A 25,126-nucleotide genomic window follows, 5' to 3' on the forward strand; every position below is an offset into this window, starting at 1 on the left:
CTATGATTTGATCTGTCATGGTCGATCCAATTTTCAATTCAAACCTTTAATATTCTTTGCCTATAATATGAGTTTTTCTTCTCGTACATAATGAACTCAAGAGCTAAAACATGACTAAATTTATTTGTCCGGAAATCTTATAGCATTAATTAATTATTAGTTAACATTACATTTTTATCAAATAAATTCTTCAAAAACCGAACATTTCGCGCCGAATACGATAAGGTTGGCAACAGTTATTTGGTTTTGCGCTTTTATGTGAATTTCGTCATCTATGAAAACCCATGAAAACACTGAACCGTATAATCGTTAGTGAAGTTAAATTTTTTGCTCATTGATATATTTTCATATTGTATAATTGGAATTAGAGCATTTTAGTGTTTAAGGCATTTATTGACATATTTATAGAACTCAATACTGTGCATATTATTTATTAATAATAAATATTTATTTGGTAAGTTTTCTGCAACTATTTAGGCTAGCTAGATATTTTACTGTCAAAGAAGAAAAACTAACAACTTACTTATATACTATTTGATTTAAAGGATTTACTTTGTGTTACTTATTTTATATAGATAGTATAACTGATATTTTATTTATGTATATATTAACTAATAATACCAATATCAATGTAGGTACAAGTTTAACTTCTGAAATGCATCACCAACATCGTTCTTCAAATGCTCCTTCGGAACATGATACATCACTTGTATCATCTTTAGATGTGTCATCACATACATATTTTAACCCTCAATCAGAGTAAGTTAAAAATCAATTGTATAATATATAAAGTGACACAGTGGCCTTGGACAACCAAATGTACTAAATAAATATATATATGTATATATATATATATATATATATATATATATATATATATACAGTGGCATCGGAAGCAAATTTTTGATGGTTGGTTTTTTTGTGATAGACAACCAGTGGGTTCGTTTTTTTTTAGACATATTAGACCATTAGACCATATCATATTTGAGATTGATGGGTGGGCTCAGGCCACCCAGCCCACACGGTTCCCAAAGCCACTGTATATATATATATATATATATATATATATATATATATATATATATATATTGAATTGAACTATATTAAAATTCAATAGCTACAATTTAAGTCATTTATAAATAGAATAATTTATAAGACATAATTATTCTAAATGTTAATTTATGAAATAATAGGGATTATTTAGTAAATAATTTCTAACAATATTTTTAAAAGTGTTTCTGGTTTTGCATCTCTATCTATCAGGTAGCCTATTTATAGATCTTGGCTCCTAATGAAGACCTTAGCGATGATTTAAGTTTGATTTTTGGGCTTATCGCAGTATTTATATTTTGATTATTGTGATCATGGATATGACTTCCCAATTGCAATTGCTTGTTGCCAAATATAAATGTTTGTGACAGTCAATATTTCGTATTTGATGAACAGCGGCATGCAAGGCTCTCGGGGAGAGACTCCTTTTATTGCTCTAACTTCTTTTGTAGATCCATAACTTTAGAAGTGTGTGCACCACTATGTCCCCTAAGCTAATATTCCGCATGAAAGGACAGAATGGAGCATAGCAAAGTAAGTTTTCTGGCACATTCCTGGATTTAAGAAATTAACATAAACGTGTATATACAGAACATGTTGTATTAAGTAATCTATACACAGTACAAAAAACGTATAGAGTTAGTTGGCAAAAACCCCAGATTGGGTATAGGCTAATAACTAATAATGAATTTGAGTTAAAAAAACTAAATTTGTGTACATAGTTGTTATAAGTCTTAGCTCTGAATGAATTGTGGTTACAAAGGTTCTTTAAAAAAGCTCTAAGACTTACAACAACTATGTACACAAATTTAGTTTAACTCAAATTCATAATTAGTTTCAAATATTTGAATTACTGATAGCTTGGTGTTACAATTGAATTAATTAGTGTAGTGTAGTGTTCAATTGTTTTTGTCTGTACATTTAAGTTCAATATGATTGCATTCATTTTTCTTTTCTGAATTAATTATGAAAAAAACTTTCCAGTTTTCCACTGGAATGACGGTTTCAATGAAGACTGAAACGTATGGATTAATAAAGCTGATTTCTTAATTGCTTTAGTTTTTTTTTACTTGGTGCTATTGCTCGACTCAACACACATGTTTTAATATACACCAAATTTACATACTATATATATATATATATATATATATATATATATATATATATATATCAATCCATATTATTTATGACTTTATATATATATATATATATATATATATATATATATATTAGAGTGGGTCCATTTGTATGGGTAAAAAAAAGTCGCATAGGTATGCACATATGATTTTCGAATACTAGGGATCAAAGTAAGCTACTTTGCCGAAGAAATCATATCTCTAAAATGAGTTTTGATGTCCTGTGCATTGACTGAAAAATAAGGGTTGAAATTTGAAAAATTCTATTTTGACCCATTTACAGTGCCCCAATTGCTTCCAAATGTACGACCCACCCCCACTAACTTTGGAAGGCTGATTCACCTATGCTCCTGATTCAACCCCTGGGACCCCCCCTGGCAGGTTTTTCAAAATTTAACCCTTGGGTCAATGCAGGGGACTTCAGAATATATATATATATATATATATATATATATATATATATATATTTATCTTATATATAAAATTATTCTGTAATGGTGTATTAAAGGATAATCCTCCTAAACGATTATTCGGAATCTTTCTGAAGTTTTTTAAGGGAATTTTTTAGGTTTTGCTGAATTATAGATATATACTTATAAATAAATAAATAAGCCTTTCATTTCTGGCTTTTCTACAATTTTTTTATATGGATTTACTAATTAACATAAATGAAACATGAAAGAACATGTTGTACTATATAATATAAACACAGTACACGATGTCGTGGGCAAGAACCCCAGATTGGGTATAGGCCTCCTCCAAAGATTCGTCGTTTTTTTTTTTTAGATTGTTTATATTTTATACTTCGGATTCGTCGATCTCTATGAAGTCATTCCTTATTTTTATAATATGATCTTGAAATAGTGTTAGTATTGTCACTGTACAGATTAGTATAAAACTCTGTAGCCATAGTTACAATGTCTTTTTGTTTGTGTATATATTTGTCCAGGTTTTTTAATAATTTTCTTCAGCAATTATTTGTATGAAGTGCTTTAAATGGTTTCTTTGTGCTAACAGAAAGCTGTAGTTGGCCGTTTATAGCGTCTTGGCTGTATTTTGAGTAGTCATTTCTTTTATATTTATTGATTATTTTGTACAAAGCAGAGAGTTCGTTTTCCATAGCACGCGTTTTATTCATTGTTGATTGTAGTGTTTTTCTTCTTTATAGCAGTCTTACTGTTTTCTCTTGTAATATTTTGTGTTTTTGCTTACTTGACTTGGTATCTGCAAGTTGTTGGCTTTCTAAAATAGCGTTACCAATAATATCGTAATAGTTTTGTATCATATCATTCCTTGCTGATTTGCTAGCACAGGTAATGTAGATTTAAGATGGTTTTTATAAATTTCTATTTTCTTTACACTTCTGAATAGGCAAATTGGTATTGGTAAATCGCGCTCTGCTTGGTTTATGTTTAGAGATTTTTACTATACCTCTGATTGCGCGATGGTTAGATGGGTAGTTCAGATTCAAGACTTCGAAGTTTGTAAATGATCGTAATTGGTTTGTGAGAATGTAATCAATCTCGTTTTTATGTCCATTCGGCGATTTCCAGGTCCATTTCCGGTTTGGTTTTTTATTAAAGCAGGTATTTACTATTGTTAGATTGTGTACGAGCGCAAAGTCAACAAAGACCTCCTATGTCTATATTGAGTATGGCTAAACGCTCTGATATACCAATAAAGCTTTCTATGTTGTTTTGATCTCCTTGTTTATTATGACCTACTCCGTATTGACCTGCTGTCTGTCCTATATAGCAAAGAATAAAGTTATCATATTCCTTAATTTCACAATCTTGACGTCTTACTTCTGAAATTCCCGTATCATAGTTTATAGTGCTTAAAGAATTCTTTAATTCTAATAGGCGTTCGTATGTTGATAGAGTCTTGACATTGTATGTATGTATTTTAAATAGGCAATTTTTATTGTTGTTCTATTTTATTTAAATAGGTAAATTTATTGTTAAGTAATAAGTCATATTGATCGTTCCTTTTAAGTTTATCATTTTATTGTAAATGCTTCTACACAATCTCTGTGTAGTTGTTATATATTGTTATTAAGTAATTCAGTAATTCATATTGATCGTTCCTTGTAAATTTATCATTTCATTGTGAAAACTTTTTTTACTTATAATTGTAAAATTAAATTATGTATAATAATTAATACATTTATAAAAAATTTAGTTGTTATATAAAAATGTTTGTGATATATTTGAAAATATATTTTGTACTTTGTATGTTTTTTTTCTCATTTCCAATATAAGAAATTATTTAGGTTTTCTTATTTTGAATTAAGTATGCGAACCATATCTAGGAATAACACCAGCGGTTAATTTATATACAGTACAAGTGCTGCCTCGTTCAGATCGCTGAAAACATTAAAATGGGGGTAATGTCAAATGGCCTGAGATAGCGATCTATTTATGTTTACTTATCTATGGTCACCTACAACACAAAAATTTTAGAACACAAGAATGTCGTTATAACCGATGCATGCGTAGATAAATAAGCATAATTTTTGTGTAAACTATTTGATCCTTTTATGTTTATTTATCTATGATTTGATCTGTCATGGTCGATCCAATTTTCAATTCAAACCTTTAACATTCTTTGCCTATAATATGAGTTTCTTCTAGTACATAATGAACTCAAGAGCTAACACATGACTAAATTTATTTGTCCGGAAATCTTATAGCATTAATTAATTATTAGTTAACATTACATTTTTATCAAATAAATTCTTCAAAAGCCGAACATTTCGCGCCGAATACGATAAGGTTGGCAACAGTTATTTGGTTTTGCGCTTTTATGTGAATTTCGTCATCTATGAAAACCCATGAAAACACTGAACCGTATAATCGTTAGTGAAGTTAAATTTTTTGCTCATTGATATATTTTCATATTGTATATTTGGAATTAGAGCATTTTAGTGTTTAAGGCATGTATTGACATATTTATAGAACTCAATACTGTGCCTATTATTTATTAATAATAAATATTTATTTGGTAAGTTTTCTGGGACTATTTGGGCTAGCTAAGATATTTTACTGTGAATACCCAGAAGAAAAACTAACAACTTATATATTATTTTATTTATAGGACTTGCTTTGTATTACTTATTCTATATGGATAGTTTAAATTGTTAATAAATATTTTATGTATGTATATATGAACCGTAATCGTTAATGACGTTTAATTCATTAGTCATGAATATATTTTCATATTGTCTAACTCTTATGCTCTTCTTTTTTATATAACTCATATACTCTTCTTTTATCTATGTGTCTAACTGCAATTAGAGCATTTCAGTGTTTAAATTGTTATTAACATATTAACATTTATTGACAAAACTTTATACTATGCCTAGTATTTTTTAATAATAAATATTTATTTGGTAAGTTTTCTGCGACTATTTAGTGTAGCTAGATATTTTACTGTCAAAGAAGAAAAACTAACAACTTACTTTATATACTATTTGATTTAAAGGACTTACTTTGTGTTACTTATTTTATATAGATAGTATAACTGATATTTTATTTATGCATATATTAACTAATAATACCAATATCAATGTAGGTTTACAAGTTCAACTTCTGAAATGCATCACCGACACCGTTCTTCAAATGCTCCTTCGGAACATGATACATCACTTGTATCATCTTTAGATGTGTCATCAGATACATTTAAGAACTTTCAATCAGAGTAAGTTAAAAATCAATTGTATAATATATAAAGTGACACAGTGGCCTTAGACAACCAAATATACTAAATGAATATATATATATATACTAGATAACCCGACAGACGTTGTCCTGTACCCAACTCTGCATTTTTTCGATATCCTGTACTAATATTCACCGTTCAGTTAAAATTAATAATTATTGTTTTTGAATTACTATTTACATCAATAAATGAGTGAATGTAGAACTGCTTATAATAAAATGATGATTCTCAATTCCCACAGTTAACACTTTAATTATCCCTTTAACAAATATTAAAATATGTTCAATAAAATTATATAATAAAAATTAAACACTGCAATTTATAGTACAAATTTATTTCCAATAGCTTAATTCATTCTAATGTCAAGGGTTATACAATTTTTTAGTCATACCTGTAGGTGTGGATGTAAAAATGAATGATTTTTTGTTTATTCACGACTAAAACATTGACTTTCCAAATGTATCATACAAAAAATCATTGCCTGCCTTTGTGATTTATAGCATAATTTACATGTGTTGAAAATTGAAGTTTTTTAAAGGGTATAACAAATTTAGAAAGAATTAATAAATAGCATTCCCGGTAAAGATACAATATCACATAGGTTTATTCTACCCCAAATAATGGCTTCAATAATGTTGCCTATAATTTTTATATATTTGTACCATATTTTAACTGGCTTTTAGTAATTTTTATATCTAAATTACAGTTTTCTCACTAATAAATTTATATACATTATTACTTAAGTTTATATTTGAAGTGAATTAATTTGTCAAATCCTGTTCACATGTGCTCTATTCAACCTACGATCAACAAAATTGCAGTAAATGGAGAGGAAAAGACCGTGTGTCAGAAATAGGCTAATCTTAATCTTAAATTCAGAAGTGAAAACAATTTGCACTCCGTCACCACCCACCGGATTAATTGAATTATAACTCTTTTAATTCTGATTTTATCAATACTTGCAATACACTATTTTAAAGGTAATTAAATGAGCTACAACTTTCTCTATCATAAATTTTACCGTAACTTCTCTTATTTTGAAATGGCAAAGGATTGAAGGACTCAAAAGACATTCTGGTTGTACACTATCAATATTTGTGTAGCAGAAAAGTAATAAAAAGCAATAATTGGTCAGTAAAAGACCTTGAATTTTCATTTATATACCTTTATACGTATCTTGTATTTTTTTAAATAGATTTTTTTTCATGGAATCATGAGCTTTTTGGAAATCCTTTGCACTAAAGTTATGGTATTTTCTAGAATCCGTCAAGATCTCTTAAACCAAGTTGATTCCAGAGGGAATACGATTATTTTTAATTTTGGTGGAAATGGCACTCAAAAACTATTTGCTTTAAACGAAAAAAATATTGTATGCGTCTTTTATCTGCATGATAGCTCACTCATCTTACACGCAGAAGTACTAATTTTAAAGCTTATTTTGAGTACTATAAAACCCCATTTTCATATCTAGCTTAATATTGTTCTTAGAACAATTTATAGAGCACCGATTTATTAGGATTTTGATTGATATAATTTTGTTCATTACATAATTTTCGTTTAAATGTATATTTTTAGAAATAATTGCCAAAAACGATGAAAAACGCAAAAGGCAACAAATTTTCAGTAGCCAGTAACTTGAAAAGTAATTTCTTTTTTGAAAAACATTATTAAACATTTTTCTATTCTAATTAGTTCTTTTATCGATATCCGACGTTAGTTTGAAAGAGATACAATTGAACCACTGAAAAGAGATGTCATCGCCCCGTGAAGTGGCAAATGATTCTAAATTATTTTTACTTTTAAACTTGAGAGTAAGATGCACCTAATTCCAAAATTTCGTGCAAATTGGAGCACATTAAAAATATTCAGACCCAAAATGCTCCATTGTCTTGAGTAAATATTTCGTATCCAATGCCAAACATATGAATTTTTGACACAGTGAAACTTCTAAATAATTGTTTGAATAAATAAATTATTTTTCTATCGTGGTTTAGTAAAGTAAGGCAAAATACGACTGCATTTAAAAGTTAAAAAATAATAATTAGTCAAAGTAAATTGTAGGCTAAATTTTATGTGCGATCACTGACAGACGCATGCGCAGACTGCATCACCTGTCAGACGTTGACTGTATCTTATACTAAATCTTATATTATTTTAATTTTTAGCACATCTCAGCTTCTTTTTGGCAATAATAATGTAGTCCTTACATTTTTCTTATTCATAATCATAAATATATTATATTTTAATATTGTCTTAGCCTATAAGTGAATTGGAAATGTTTGGCAAATGACAGTCGTCTTTTGTTTTTAATGTCAAACTATGCCATAAATATTTTCAAGGGCAAACAATGATAAGCGGTTTTTTGTAATTTTTTTCATTTATTTCTACAATCTAACTATATTTCTATGAATCAAAACATTCTAAAAAATTTCCCGAACAAACTTCAGGAAGATTCATGAAAATCCGAATTATAGTTTAGGAGGATTAATGAAACTTACATTGTTACAGAAGAATTTTATATATAAGATATATATATATATATATATATATATATATATATATATATATATATATATATGTAAGATTCTGAATTTGATGTTGACATATGTATTAACAAAGTGTAATATTTGGGCATAACATCAATAAAAAACATAATTTTCTTTCAAAAATTTATTTTAAATCCATACGTTTTGGCTATAATCCTAGCCTTAATTCAGTGGAAATTAAAAATAAAATTAAAAACTAAAACAATTGAATTGGAGTGAAAAGAAAAAATAAAATAGTAAATAGTACTTACAATTAGTTGATCTTAGGTGTTAAATTGGAAAATTTTAATAATCCATGGCATCAGGATATGGTAATGCACTACACTATGTATTATAAACATTAACTTGAAATTACACAATATTTTCACAAAATACTGATTTTAAAAAATCACAAATGGATAGGATCTACAAATAACACACTATCTATTTGTGATTTTTTTAAATCAGTATTTTGTGAAAATATTGTGTAATTTCAAGTTAATGTTTATAATACATAGTGTAGTGCATTACCATATCCTGATACCACTTAAGATCCACTAATTGTAAGTACTATTTACTATTTTATTTTTTCTTTTCACTCCAATTCAATTGTTTTAGTTTTTAATTTTATTTTTAGTTTCCACTGAATGAAGGCAAGGATTATAGCCGAAACGTATGGATTTAAAATAAATTTTTGAAAGAAATTCATGTTTTTTATTGATGTTATGATTATTAGACTTTGTTAATATATATATATATATATATATATATATATATGCATATATATATATATATATATATGTGTTTAATTTGAGTTTAATATTCGGGCGTAACATCAATAAAAATAGCATGAAAGTTTTTTTAAAAGTTTATTTATTTAAAATCCATACGTTTCGGCTAGCATCTTAGCCATCATTCAGTGGTAAACAAATTAACTATAAAAATTGAAACTAAATAAATTATATGAAAGAAAATTTCATGGAAAAACAATAATAATAATAATAATAATAATAAAACACTTACAATTTTGTATCCTAATATAGCATATGAAACCATTATCAATCCATGGTATGAGTATGTGCGCAATGATAAGATATATATTTTTTGACATCACAAATGGTAAAACACACTAATAACCATGATAACTTAACAAGTTGTCGAAACTATGTATTTACTCTTCGGAGTTTAAGACAGAAATGTCACATTTATCTCAAAATAGTTTTTAGCATGTGTTAAAATTTTTTGAAAAATTTAAAAAGCGATGGGATTTTGTCATTTTTTAAGAAATTTTGACACGCTATTAAGAAACCACGTGTTTGTTTCGTTCAGGGCCGTATTGTCGAAGCGTTTGTTTATGACCCTGTCGTTATGTAATTGCAAAAACAACCCTTCAGCAAATCTTCTTTTAATTATGTTCTCTTCAAAATGTAAAATTTTAGGGTTGAAAAAATCGATATTATGATTTAAATTTTTAATATGCTCAGTTAACATCGTTTTAAATTGCTTAGGGTTTTTTGAGTTGTTTTTATGTTGATGAAGGCGTTAACTCAGGTTTTGGCTAGTTTCTCCAATATAAAAGAGTTCGCAATTAGAGCAATTAATTTGATATACCAAGTTCCTGAGGCGGTCAAAATTAAACTTAGATTTAATTTGTGTAAAAATTGAACTAAGGGCTGTATCACAATTACATACCAACAAAATGCCACACTGTTGAAATAGTTTTTTTCACGAATGCTATTTTTATTGATGTTACGCCCGAATATTAAACTCAAATTAAACATATATATCAACATCAAATTCAAAACTATTCAAATATATATATATATATATATTATATATATATATATATATATATATATATATATATATATACAGTGGCGTCGGAAGCAAATTTTTGATGGGTGGTTTTTTTGATAGACAACCAGTGGGTTTGTTTTTTTTTTTAGAAATATTAGACCATTAGACCAAATCATATTTGAGATTGATGGGTGGGCTCAGGCCACCCAGCCCACACGGTTCTCGACGCCACTGTATATATATATGTGTATATATATATATATATATATATATATATATATTAATTTTTATAATTTTGATGTTGAGATATGTGAGATTCAGTCTTCAGAGCAATACATCAATCAAAAACTTGTTTGACTTTAAAACATTTTTATTTTTTCCATACGTTTCGACACATAGTTTTGTGTCATCTTCAGTGGACTCTAGTTTGAAGGCACAGATAGAAATTATTAATTAAAACTAATATATAAGAAGTGATATGGTATGAACTTACATGTAATTGTAATAATCCTGATTATTTCATAATTATAATTGTTCACAATGCACAATGAAACCAATTCTTGTCACTTTAAATTGAACAATATATAAATTTTAGAATGAGTTTTTTTATGAAATTGTAAAGTACATCCCGCTATTCCGTATTACGATGCAAGAGTGAAGCCTAAATGTATACAAACTGACCAGAGAATTTAAGGTTTGACAACGCGGGGAGGGTACATATAGTAAAATATAAAAAGATGACAATTGTGAGGGTGGACATAGTTGGTAGAATTGAGATAAAAATTAAAAGAAAAAGAAAAATCAACATTAAAATTAATATAATTAAAACGTCGATCAGGATAGGTAATTATTTTAAAAGTATGAATTTCGAGACATTGTTTAAAACTATTGGTAATTCTCACACAGTGAAGAAGTATCCAATCTTTTGTTTATGCTATTTTTAAAAAGGTGTATGAAACATGATTCTGAAAAGCGTCTCTGCGATGTATTCGACTCGTGATCTAAAATTGTGGCAACATCAAAATTAAAAATATGATTGAAATTTTGGATGTGGTCAGTTATCATTGTTTGATTTTGATTTTTATTTTTGGAGTTGTTATAGTGTTGTCTAAGACGTTTTTATAAATGTTGTCCAGTTTCGCCAATATAAGTGGCCTCACAATTTATACAGTCAATTTTATACACGATGTTAGAAATACGATCTAAACTTGTCGGTGATTTTAAGTTCGAAAATAAAAAGTTAAGAGTCTGATCGATATTGCAAACTAAACGCAACTCCGCGAATTCAAATAGTTTTTTCCAAATAGGAAAGAGATTTTTAATGTATGGGAGACAAATAGTGCCAATAAACTTATTTTCTTCTTTTTTCTGGGACTCGAGGGAAGGATGATTATATTTTGTGTTAAGGACGGAAAGCCTGTTGGTAATTACTGATTTTATAAGATGTGGAGGATAGCAATTATTTAATAGGGTTCTGTGGATTAGAGATAAGTTAAAAGGCCAAAACTTTTTATCTGACAAGAGAATAGCATGATCAACTTGATTGATAATAGTACCAATTTTCATGTTAGTAGGATGATAAGAATGGAAATTAAGATATCTGCCAGTCCACGTTGGTTTTTGGTACCAGTTAGTAATAATTTTATTTTCTGGAGTTTTTATGATATTTACATCTAAAAAGCTAATTGACCTATTGTGTTCTTTTTCGAAAGTGAAGGTGAGGTGTTTATTAAAGGAGTTGAAATTTTTTAGTAAAGAATCAAAGTTATTTTTAGGAATGCAAGTAATTATATCATCGACATATCTGTAATAAAGAAAAAATTCAACATTAGATAGTTTAAAGACGTTTTTTTCGAGGTGTTGTAAAGAGAGTTCAGCAAGAGCAGGTGAGATAGGCGATCCCATGGGTGTATCAAAATTTTGTGTATAAAAATGTGAATTGAATTCAAAATAAGTATTCGCTACTATGAATTTAATGGCCTCTCGAAACCAATGGAGAGAAAGGGTAGTGTGGCAAGAAATCTCATCCCATCTATCTGTGATTGACTCTAAAATTAGTTCTAGTGGGACATTTGTGAAAAGAGAAACTACATCTAGGCTTATTAAGAGGGAGTTGTTGGGCAATTGTGTATTACGTATTTTGTTGACAAATTCGAAGGAATTTTTATTAAAGAAAGGAGAATTAACAGCAACTATGGAGAGGGGTTTGCTCAGAAATTTGGAAAATTTATTTAGGGGAGAATTCAAATCTGCAACTATAGGTCTAAAGGGTACATTGGTTTTGTGGATTTTTGAGAGACCGTATAATTTTGGGTTGTTAGGATGTAGGTTTTTTAACGACAAGGACAAGTCTTGTGGAATTTGTTTAGTAGATACTAAATTATTAATGAATTTGTGGAAAGTGCGTTCGATTCGATCTGTAGGATTGCTATTGATAGGACTGTTAGTCCTATTTTAAACGTTAGTGTCATTAGCTAGACTAGTGATTTTTTTCTAAATAGGTAGTTTTGTCGAGAACTACTGTGACATTTCCTTTATCTGCTCTGGTTACTAAAATATTCGGATTATCTTTGAGAAAGTTTTTACAAAGTTTTATGTCTCTTAAAATATCTTTGTAATCAACATTTTTTTTGGAGTTAAAGGACTTGATGTATGAGAGAATTTTTTTGCAAAAATGGGAACGAATGTTAGATTTTACTTCAGGATTTTTGATATTATGAAGGCCAGCTTCTAGTCTGCTTAACACTTCAATAAAATTTAAATTGTGGTGTAGGCGTATGGCAACGTCGCTATGTGAAGGGTCGTGCCGGATGGCAGAACAGGCAGTCGGTCCCGGGTAGTTGTCGCGATAAAATATCTCTGTACATGAACTGTTAATAAACTATCATTATAAATTGACATACGCATTTCATTGGTAATATACCAAATTGGTGACCCCGACGTGATTTAGTGTGTGTGTGTTAATTTTAAATGAATTTTTGTGCGAAAAAGTTAAGTGCAGTGGAAAACATGAGTACGCCAGTAGTAGTGCCCCGCGATAACGTAAATTTGCCACATTTTTACGAGCAGGACCCAGAATTGTGGTTTGCTTTAGCCAAAAGTGTGTTTGCACACGCTAATGTGAAGAATGAAAGTTCAAAATTTCATACGGTCGTTAGTAAGTTGGGTCCCGCGGTATGCGTCGGAAGTTCGCGATATAATTCTGAAACCCCCTAAAGATAATCCATATAGTGTGTTGAAAAAGGAATTGTTGAAACGGTATGGCATTTCCGATGAAACAAAGCTACGCCAGTTGTTTTTACGGCACCTACGCTTATTAGCGGGTTCAGCTGTTTCAAAAGAAATGCTAAACTTAATGTGGTCGTCGCGCTTGCCTACGCATGTGCAAGCATTAATATCTGTACGGGAAAACAGTGACATAGACTTGAATGCGAAAGCCGCCGACAGAATTATGGAATTGGAGACAGCATCGGGTGCAACAACGATGGCGATTGCAAGCACATCCTCGCACGCGCATGATTTTTACGGCAACATCGCGTCAGAATTGCGGAATATGCGAGCGGAGATTTCTGACTTGAGAAACAGGTAGAGGACCGACGGAACGGTTCATCCCTTCGTCAAAGGCGCATATCGCGTACGCCCGCGAGTCCTCGGTCAAGTTCGGAAGAGCGCGTGTGAACGCTTTGCGAATATCATCGACGGTTTGGTCGGAACGCAACGAGATGTCGATCGCCGTGCAAGATGCGTTCGGAAATGCAAACAATTTACGCCCAGAGAGACAGATAAGCCGCCGTGTTTGCCTAAGTGACAGAAAGAGTCAAGTGTCGTACCTGATTGATACGGGGTCGGACGTTATGCAAACTTATAGGAAGAGGATTGCATACCAGCTAGCCGCCGCAAATAATACGACGATTGCAACCTATGGTACGGTGACAATGGTGGTTGATCTTGGGCTACGTCGCGACCTGTCATGGAACTTCATTATAGCAGACGTTACGCAACCAATAATTGGTGTAGATTTTCTCGCATACTACGGTTTGATTGTGGATGTGAAAAATCGTCAAATAACGGATGCTATGACAGGATTAATGGCGCAGGCGGATATTGCAGCGGGATCAATAGCGACTATAAAGGTGGTAACGGGTTCAACGGCGTACCATAAGTTGCTTGAAAAGTTTCCTGGTTTAACACGACCAGACGGCGCTGTTAGGTTACGCAAGCACGCGACGCAGCACCATATAGAAACCAGTCCTGGACCGCCGGTGGTTCAAAAACCTCGGATATTAGCTCCGGACAGACTATTTGCTGCTAGAAAGGAGTTTGAAGCTATGCTGAGATTAGGAACGGCTCGACCATCGAAAAGTTGTTGGGCAGCCCCGCTACATATGGTTCCAAAAGGGTGTGATGAGTGGCGTCCATGTGGCGATTATAGAGGTTTGAATGCGCGAACGAAGCCCGACAAATATCCGGTACGTCATATTCATGATTTTGGCCAAGCCTTGGACGGAAAAACTATATTCTCGACTATAGACTTGGTGAAAGCGTTTAACCAAATTCCGGTGGCGGAAGAAGATATTGCGAAAACCGCTATTACAACGCCGTTTGGACTATATGAATTTCTGTACATGACGTTTGGATTGCGCAACGCCGCGCAAACATTCCAGAGATTTATCGATGAGGTGTTGCAAGGGTTAGATTTTTGTTACGCCTACATCGACGATATTCTTGTAGCTTTGTCATCCGAGGAAGAACATATGGCGCATCTATGTTTGGTAAACCTAAGCAGAGACACTGTTTGGTAAACTTTTGAAATTTGGAGTTGTAATAAACCCAGCTAAATGTGTGTTCGGCCAAACAAGTGTAAAGATTTTGGGGTATGAAGTTTCGGCTGAGGGTACTCGCCCCTTGCCAGAGAAGGTTGAAGCTATTAGGACATTCACAAAGCCAGCGACAACGCAAGAGCTGAGGCGGTTTTTGGGCATGCTAAACTTTTATAGAAGGTTCATACCAAATGCCGCTCAAATTCAAGCACCGTTAAATGAGTTTTTGCGTGGAGATCCGAAGAGCAAAACCCCGGTAGAGTGGACAGCGCATACGTCAGCTGCTTTTGAAGCGTGTAAGGAGAGTCTGGCTCAAGCGGCACTACTATCCCACCCACACGCTAATGCTCATTTAGCTATTTTCTGCGACGCTTCAGAACATTCCATTGGAGCCTCATTACAGCAGCAGGTCGCTAACAGCTGGCAATCCTTGGCATTCTTTTCGCGAAAACTGAGCACAACGGAACGGAAATACGCAACTTACGATCGTGAACTACTTGCAGTGTATGAAGCGGTGAAATACTTTCGTCACATGGTTGAGGCAAGAACTTTTACAATTTTTACTGACCATAAACCAATAGTGTTTGCATTTGTCAAGAATGATAGTCAGTGTTCTTCTCGTCAATTCCGATATTTAGACTTTATCGCCCAATTTTCGACCGATATACGCCATATGTCGGGAGAGAAAAATGTTGTCGCCGACGCATTATCGCGGGTGGAGTCTCTAAGAAGTGCCGGAACAGATATGAAGTTATTAGCAGCGGAGCAGAGAATAGATGAAGAAATAGCTAAGTTGCGCACCGAAAACAACACGTCGCTCAAACTTTTAAACTTATTCGATTTGAGGACCAAGACGTGTCAGTCTTGTGCGACATCTCTACGCGAATAGCTAGACCGTATGTTCCAAAAAGTTACGGCGGGCGGTGTTTGATAGCTTACACGGATTGTCATACCCTGGTATGAATGCTACGATCAAGCTAGTTACACAGAGATATGTGTGGCCGTACATCAAACGGGATTGCCGCGAGTGGGCTCGATGTTGCGTCGCATGTCAGCGGGTAAAAGTCAGTAGACACGTGCAGGCGCCAACGGGACAATTTGAACTTCCATCGGGTAGATTTGAGCACGTACATATCGATATATATAGCGACTGCGGAGAGCGTTTTCGTTCGAAACGATGGCCCAAAGAGACCTCTGCAGAATTCATATGAGGGTCCTTTTGAGGTGAAATCCAGATCTGCAAAGACTTTTGTGGTATGTATGCGTGGCAAAAATGTCACCATATCTATCGACCGTTTGAAGCCAGCATACACACTAGCGCCAGAAGAAAATGCTGAATCCGTTCCGTCTCAGCCTAATGAGATTCCGCAAACAATCCAGCGAGAATCTGACAACAGCAGATCTCAGCCGTTGAGCTCGATAGAGCCTGAGTCAATTGCACAACCAAACTCTTCAACAAGACGAGGACGCCGAGTTCGGTTTCCGGATTTTTGGCAGGCCGGATTTTCGTGAACTTTGTCACTAGAGGGGGAGTACTGTAGGCGTATGGCAACGTCGCTATGTGAAGGGTCGTGCCGGATGGCAGAACAGGCAGTCGGTCCCGGGTAGTTGTCGCGATAAGATATCTCTGTACATAAACTGTTAATAAACTATTATTATAAAATAACATACGCATTTCATTGGTAATATACCAAAGTGGCAATTATTCGGGATTGCAAAGTTAGGACCTAGTGCAAAAATGTAAAGTAATCTATCTGGAATTGTGACGCTGGAAAGATTTTTAGCCATTTGTTAATTAGTGTACTGTTTAAAACTATTTTTGAAAGGTTGCGTTTAGACTGCAATAATTTATCGAACTTAATTTTATAAGAATTTTTTAATTTAATGAAAAATTTGTTGTTACGAGTCGATTCTTATTCAGAAAAGCTTTGCAGAATCTCCGCTCCAACAGCATGAATGAGCCAAGCGTACGTTTTATCAATAGCTAGTTTCAAGTTATTGACATTGCAAATACAATTCTTGATTTGAATGGATAACATATGGAGGCTTAATGAAGAAAATTTGTATTTTAGCGAACTATGTAGGTGCGAAAATTTGTCTGTATTGAATTGATAGAACTTAGGAATTATACTCTCTTTTCTGCAACTTATTAAGAAAATCTGTTTGTTAATGTTAGTGATTAATTTCGTATTTAGTTTGGTAATGTGTTTTAATTGTGACAAAATATAAAAACCGTAATGTTTTTTGATAAACGAGTAAAAAGAATTATTTAGGGGGTGATTGTTTTGAGAATAATCAGTTCGTTTGAGCAACGCGCGGTTGAAAGTCGTTTGCTTCATGATGTAAATAAAAAGAACGGTAAATAAAGTAAAAGTAAAAATGTAAAAAGGAAGCAAAATAAGAAAATTTAAAATGGCAAGAATAGTGTACAAATTTATTATGAAAGTTATTACAATTTACTAAGAAACTTAGCTAAATATATAAAAAATATTATATACGTAATACAACAAAAATAATTAATTAGAACATCGGTAATTAAACTACAATTAATAAAATCTTGATAGAGTGCGTAGCAAAAAGTTGGAACGAGGTGTGGAATTTAATATAAGTATTTTCTAATCATAAAATTCTTGAATATTGTTGTAAACATCGCTTATATAAGTGAAATAAGCATATAATTATGAATTTGGAAAATACGTGTTCATGCTGTAATATTGCAGTTGCCTTTGACAAGATGGTGACATGTATTTCGTGCAAAACTAAGTTTAAGTATTCATGCGTGAACTTGAGCTTGGCTGATGTTCGAGCAATATCATCAAAAAAAGGAATAATGTGGAATTGCAATTCATGTGCTAATCTCGGTAATGACCTTAATGATATCAAGAGTATGTTAATGCAGCTACAACGAGAAGTTGCTGCACTAAAAGATCATAGGTCTTGCAACAATAATATTCTGGATGATGAACAATTTGAAGCATTAGTTCAAGAGACTTCTGAACGCAATAAACGTTCATATAATATCATAATATATAACGCCAAAGAGCTTCTTAATGACGTAAACAATTATGATAAAAGTGTTGATACTAATATGATTAACAATTTATTTGAAGCTTCATTAGGAGTACCTTGTGTTCCGTCGAGCTTCGAACTATTTAGATTGGGTAAATATGATTCGAAAAGGACTAAGCCAAGACCGCTTAAAGTTATCTTCAAGGATAATAACTTACCAAAGAAAATTTTGTTCAACTGCAAGAAAATTAAGGATAATGCCCACTTCAAGAATTTGATTATCACTGAGGATCGGACACCAAGGCAACAACTTTATTATCAAAGACTGAAAGCTCAGCTACTTGAACGCGAGGAAAAAAGGTGAAGTTAATCTTAAAATTAAATACATTAATGGCGTTCCTCGAATTGTTTCTTTAAACTAATTTCGCCCACAGATAGTAATGTCTTTACATGTTACCAGTGCTGGATTTACAGTAGGGGCAATCGGGGCTACTGCCCAGGGCGGCAAATTTTGGGGGGCGGCAAAATTTGGATAGTGAGAAAAAAATTCTATACAATATAATCAACTTTTTTAACAACATTTTTTATTTCAAGAAATATAATTAACAAAACATAATACGATTGCAATGCAAAATTTGAGTTGAAGTAAACGTTAACTAAAATTTATTATTTTGCCTAGCCTCCCTCTACGAACGTAAATTATCAAATTGGTTATTAAGTTATCAAATTTGGCAATTTGGCTAACATAAAGATCCGTAAACAAGGTGAAAGTTTAAGAAAAATATGTTCTTCAGTTCTCGAGACCTCTTAAAATGACGTATTTGTGCACTTCCAAGCTTATAGCGTCGAAAAAAAATTTAAACTAGTGACTCATGGCATTTTGCCTTAAGACAAATTACTGAAACATTCTTAACTAAAAATTACATTTTATAAAGAGCTTTAAATTTTATTGAAAAATGAAAAAAATACTTCTAAAACACATTTTTTGTATTTTGAAATTTTTCGAAAATTACGAACTTTTTACTAAGAAAATCGCGCTACGTAGCTATTTCAGAGAAGAAATATCGAAACTCAATTACCATTTTTCGTAATTGCCTGTACCAAAAGCTAATCAGCACGTCTCCCCATCAATACATATCTAATATTTTTTAATTATTCAAGTCGATTTCGAGAACACGGATCAACCGATTTATGATTCAATTCCTATTGATAAGGAGACGTGCGATTAGTTATTGGTCAAGGCAGGTCCAACTGTTTTGAAGATACGGGCTAAAATGCCAAAAATGATAATTCAGTTTTTGAGAAAAAAGCGACCAATAACATTACAGAATAAATAACTGCTTAAATTTATGGGGGGCATGTTTAGCGGTTTCGATGGTTCAATAAAAAAACTTGAAAAAGAAACATTTGGCGGACAAAAGTGATCATAAGTCATAGACACATTAAATTATCAGATATTTTAAAGATATTATAATAATAAGTATAAATTTTGTTTACATTATATAAGTTCTGTAACATTGTTTATCCGTTAGACTGTAACGCGGCGCTTACGCGCTTCTATATTTTATCCCTCGCAGCTAAAGCAGCGCGATTGCTTTAAAAAAAAGTTCGAAAGTTCGTAAAATTTCAGGGATGGGGCGGCATTTTTGTCAGTGCCCCAAGGCGCCAAATTTCTAAATCCGGCCCTGCATGTTACTATCAAAATGTTCGTGGACTCAACACTAAAATTTCCGACTGCCTGCTCGCATCTAGTTATCTTGATTATGATCTCGTCGCTTTTTCTGAAACATGGCTTAGGAACGATGTTCACAACTCTGAATTCTTTTGCGACAGTTTCAATGTTTTCAGATGTGATAGAACTTATGGTATCAACAATAAATATCGTGGTGGTGGTGTACTTCTTGCAGTTAAGAAATATATTACTTGTGAACTTTTGAAATTGAACTTTATTTGTGAATCGCTTCCAATGATTGATATTGTTGGCTGCAAGTGTATCCTCAAGAATTCAAGCATATTAGTATTGACCGTTTACGTTCCACCTGATGTATCTACTGAGAATTTTGAAGCTTTCCTTGATCTACTAGAATCTTATGTTTCTGACAAAAATGTTTTAATTATTGGTGATTTCAATGTTCCACATTTTGATCAATTATCTCATAATCTTACTAATGCAAAATGTAACTTTATCTATAATTTTATTAATTTATCTGGTCTCAACCAATATAATTCTGTTATCAATATCAGTGGCAGATTGTTGGATTTAGTGTTTTGTTCTTACTTTTGCAACATAATTCATGATACCGAACCCCTTTTACCTGAGGACAATTATCATCCTGCTCTTTATATTTCTGTTTCCCTTACATCTTCTTTTTCCACACCCAATACTTTGCAATTTAATAAAAATAACTATCATAACAATTTCCACAAAGCGGATTATCTTAATCTTTACAGGGAAATTTTAAATACATCGTGGAGTTCTTTGTATACATGTTCTGACATTAATGATGCATGTGATCTTTTTTACGCTACAATTTATAGCTTATTAGATAAATTTGTTCCTAAAACAAAGAAATTTGCTTCCAATAAATTTAAGCCTTGGTTTAATTCTGATATTATTAGAAACCTCCGTATGAAGAAATACTATCATAATAAATACAAGTTAACCAATATCACTTTCTATTATGAAAATTTTAAATTGTACAGGAAATTAATAAAAATACTTATGAAAGATGCCTATAATTCATATATTATTGACGTTGAAAATTCTCTATCGCATAATCCTAAATATTTTTGGTCTTTTTTGCGTAATAAAACTGCTTCTAATATTATTCCTAATAGATTGTGCTATCTAGACAAATATTATGATTCTCCTGATGCTATTGTTGATGCATTTAATTCTTACTTTATTAGTGTTTATCAGCCTAAACTTGACATACCCATTTTATTTGATCATAATGATAGAATCATGATTGATATAGGTGAAATTGATTCTAGTACTGTGCAACTTGCAATAGCAAGTTTTAAGAACTCCAAAATATTTGGTTTCGATGGTATTCCATCTTTCTTTATACGTGATTGTTCATCTACTCTATCTGATCCACTTGCATTTTTATTTAATCTATCTTTGCGTACAAACACTTTTCCAAATTGTTGGAAAATTGCACGATTAGTTCCAACTTTTAAACAAGGTGTTACATCAAACATTACTAATTACAGGCCGATATCATTATTATCAAACTTTGCTAAGGTATTTGAAAAAATTATTTATAGAGAACTAATTCCTTCTGTTAGAACTTTAATTTCTATTAATCAACATGGTTTCATGCCTGCCCGTTCTACGATAACAAATTTAATTTGTATTAAACAATATATAGCTGAGAATCTTGACATCAATGGACAAGTTGACGTTATTTACACTGATTTCAGTAAAGCTTTTGACAAAATTGATCATAACATTCTTCTTACTAAATTATCTAAGATTGGTCTTAATTCTTCACTTATTCACTTTTTCAAGAGTTATCTTCATAATCGCAAGCAGTTTGTCTTTCTTAATGGATTCTTGAGCAACATTGAAAATATTAGTTCAGGAGTTCCTCAGGGATCCATTCTTGGTCCACTATTATTTATTATTTTTATTAATGACATTTCTGATACTATTAACTGTCCTCATTTATTATTTGCAGATGATCTGAAACTATATCTCAAAATAAATTCTATTGATGACTGCTTATTATTACAGTCTCAACTTGACCTTTTCCAATCTTGGTGTATCTATAACAAATTACATCTAAATATATCAAAGTGCAAGATTCTTAGTTTTACACATAAGCGCGTTCCAATACTTTTTGATTATAAAATTTCTAACACCAGCATTGATAGATGTAATAAAATTACCGATTTAGGTGTTCTATTTGATTCTGGTTTGTTTTTCACAGATCATGTTACTGATATTTGTAATAGAGCACATCAATCTTTAGGTTTGATACTAAGAAATTGTAAACAATTTAAGTCTACCAATGCACTTCTTTGCATGTACTATTCTATTGTACGTTCAAAATTAGAATACGGTTCGATTATTTGGTATCCTCATCATATCAACAACTCTGATGCGATAGAGAAGGTTCAGCGAAAATTTCTGAAATACCTTTATTATAAAACATATAAAATTTACCTTGAACGTGGCTTTGACCACAAACTAAAAGAATTTGGTATTCCTTCCTTGCCTCACGTCGATTTATCTGTACAATTATGTTCTTATTTAAGCTTTGCAATAATTCTATAGACTGTCCTCTTATTCTCAATCAACTATCCTTTAATGTTCCAAGGCTATCTTGCGTTCACAATTATTTTTCAATTATCCTACCCCTAAATCTAATTCTCTCTTAAATTCGTCAATTTTACTAATGTCCTCTAACTTTAACTTAATTAATAATGAAATAGACATTCACAACACTTCACCTAATCAAATAATTTCCATCTGCACAAGTTAATCTTTTTATTTTCTTTCAAATATCTCATTATTTTCTGTTTATAAATATTATTGTTACATTCTGCATTATATGAAATTTTATCTTAGCATTTTATGTTACTAACTATATATTGTAATTTTGTATATATTTTAATTGTTGTTTATTATGTCAAATAATTGTATTTTTGAGTCCTCTTGGAGAAATCTGTGGGCTATATATTTAAATAAATAAATAAATAAATAAATATTGTTTGACTTTAAAACATTTTTATTTTTTCCATACGTTTCGACACATAGTTTTGTGTCATCTTCAGTGGACTCTAGTTTGAAGGCACAGATAGAAATTATTAATTAAAACTAATATATAAGAAGTGATATGGTATGAACTTACATGTAATTGTAATAATCCTAATTGTTTCATAATTATAATTGTTCACAATGTACAATGAAACCAATTCTTGTCACTTTAAATTGAACAATATATAAATTTTAGAATGAGTTTTTTTATGAAATTGTAAAGTACATCCCGCTATTCCGTATTACGATGCAAGAGTGAAGCCTAAATGTATACAAATGTGCGCACCACGTGTTAAAAGCTAGGTACAAAGCACACGAACTGACCAGAGAATTTAAGGTTTGACAACGCGGGGAGGGTACATATAGTAAAATATAAAAAGATGATAATTGTGAGGGTGGACATAGTTGGTAGAATTGAGATAAAAATTGAAAGAAAAAGAAAAATTAACATTAAAATTAATATAATTAAAACGTCGATCAGAATAGGTAATTATTTTAAAAGTATGAATTTCGAGACATTGTTTAAAACTACTTGGTAATTCACACACAGTGAAGAAGTAGTGTATGAAATATGATTCTGAAAAGCGTCTCTGCGATGTATTCGACTCGTGATATAAAATGTGGCAACATCAACATTGAAAATATGATTGAAATTTTGGATGTGGTCAGTTATCATGTTTGATTTTGATTTTTATTTGAGTTGTTATAGTGTGTCTAAGATGTTTTTTTAGATGTTGTCCAGTTTCGCCAATATAAGTGGCCTCACAATTTATACAGTCAATTTTATACACGATGTTAGAAATACGATCTAAACTTATCGGTGATTTTAAGTTCGAAAATAAAAAGGTTAAGAGTCTGATCAATATTGCAAACTAAACGCAACTCCGCGAATTCAAATAGCTTTTCCAAATAGGAAAGAGATTTTTAATGTATGGGAGACAAATAGGCCAATAAACTTATTTTCTTTTTTTCTGGGACTCGAGGGAAGGATGATTATGTTTTGTGTTAAGGACGGAAAGGCCTGTTGTTAATTACTATTTTATAAGATGTGGAGGATAGCAATTATTTAATAGGGTTCTGTGGATTAGAGATAAGTTAAAAGGCCAAAACTTTTTATCTGACAAGAGAATAGCATGATCAACTAGTTTGATAATAGTACCAATTTTCATGTTAGTAGGATGATAAGAATGGAAATTGAGATATCTGCCAGACCACGTTGGTTTTTGGTACCAGTTAGTAATAATTTTATTTTCTAGAGTTTTTATGATATTTACATCTAAGAAGCTAATTGATCTATTTATTGTGTTCTTTTTCGAAAGTGAAGGTGAGGTGTTTATTAAAGGAGTTACAATTTTTTAGTAAAGAATCAAAGTTGTGCATTTGTGAACAATTATTATTAAGGGGGTCTTCCTATGTGATGAGTTGAAAAAATTGAATTTTTTTTTATTTCATATCACAGTAGATTATACCTTTAAAAATAACATATTAAAATTTCAAATCGATATCTCAAATAGTTTTTGAGTTACAGCCATTTAAAAAGTATACATATAATATATAGTACAACGATCATTTTATCTTTAAACGCGTTTTTCTCAAAACTTGTTTTTCAAACTTGTCTCCATTGTATCTCAGAAACGGCTGGACCGAATTACTTGAAATTTACAGGGCACATTCAATATATTTAACGCATTGGAATGAACTATTATCAATCAAAAATTTCAAAACTTCGATTTTTATAGAAAAAAAACTAAAAAAAAAACGCCTAATTTGCAACTTTTATTTCAAATGTCTATAAAACATCAATTTTTTTTGTATTCATTTGATTGTAGATCATTCCGTGCTTTTAAGCCTAACAAATTAAAACGCCGTTTATTTTTTTTTGGTCAGATAAGCCGATCAGCCGGAATCGTGGAGACAGTGGGACCTCTTTTTTTGAGGGGGGGGTGTTTAGAGCGCTGTAACTCTAGTTGGACTAAATTTTTTTAGCTGAAATTTTATATTTATACTGTCCAAATATGTATTAATAAATGATAAAAAACTTGAAGCTCTAACTATTACTGGTCGTAGAAAAAAAATTCTAAAATATCCCTAAAAAACAGGCCGTCACATAGGAAGACCCCCTTAAGAAATAATTATGATTACTACAATTACATGTAAGTTTTTACACCATACCACTTTCTTATAAATTAGTTTTAATTAATAGTTTTAATCTGTGCTTTTAAACTAGAGTTCACTGAAGATGATACAAAACAATTGATCGAAACGTATGAAAACAATAAAATGTTATAGGTCCATACAAGTTTT

At 31.4% G+C, this 25,126-nt stretch overlaps 1 protein-coding gene across 1 annotated transcript in view; it reads left to right on the forward strand.

The window, feature by feature from the left end:
* Positions 1 to 313: 313 nt before the first annotated feature.
* The window catches only part of LOC113388633, a 65,277-nt gene continuing 40,464 nt past the window's right edge, over positions 314 to 25,126 (forward strand). Inside the window, exons 1-3 of the mRNA XM_026625998.1 lie at positions 314 to 454; positions 636 to 759; positions 5,760 to 5,885. Coding sequence (XP_026481783.1) covers positions 656 to 759; positions 5,760 to 5,885 — 230 coding nt within the window. The 5' untranslated portion in view covers positions 314 to 454; positions 636 to 655. The remainder of the gene's footprint in view (positions 455 to 635; positions 760 to 5,759; positions 5,886 to 25,126) is intronic.

Source organism: Ctenocephalides felis, unplaced genomic scaffold (genome assembly GCF_003426905.1).
Source record: "Ctenocephalides felis isolate EL2017-DRISC unplaced genomic scaffold, ASM342690v1 CF-g0.4_SCAFFOLD_00845, whole genome shotgun sequence".
NCBI classification, from domain to species: domain Eukaryota; kingdom Metazoa; phylum Arthropoda; class Insecta; order Siphonaptera; family Pulicidae; genus Ctenocephalides; species Ctenocephalides felis.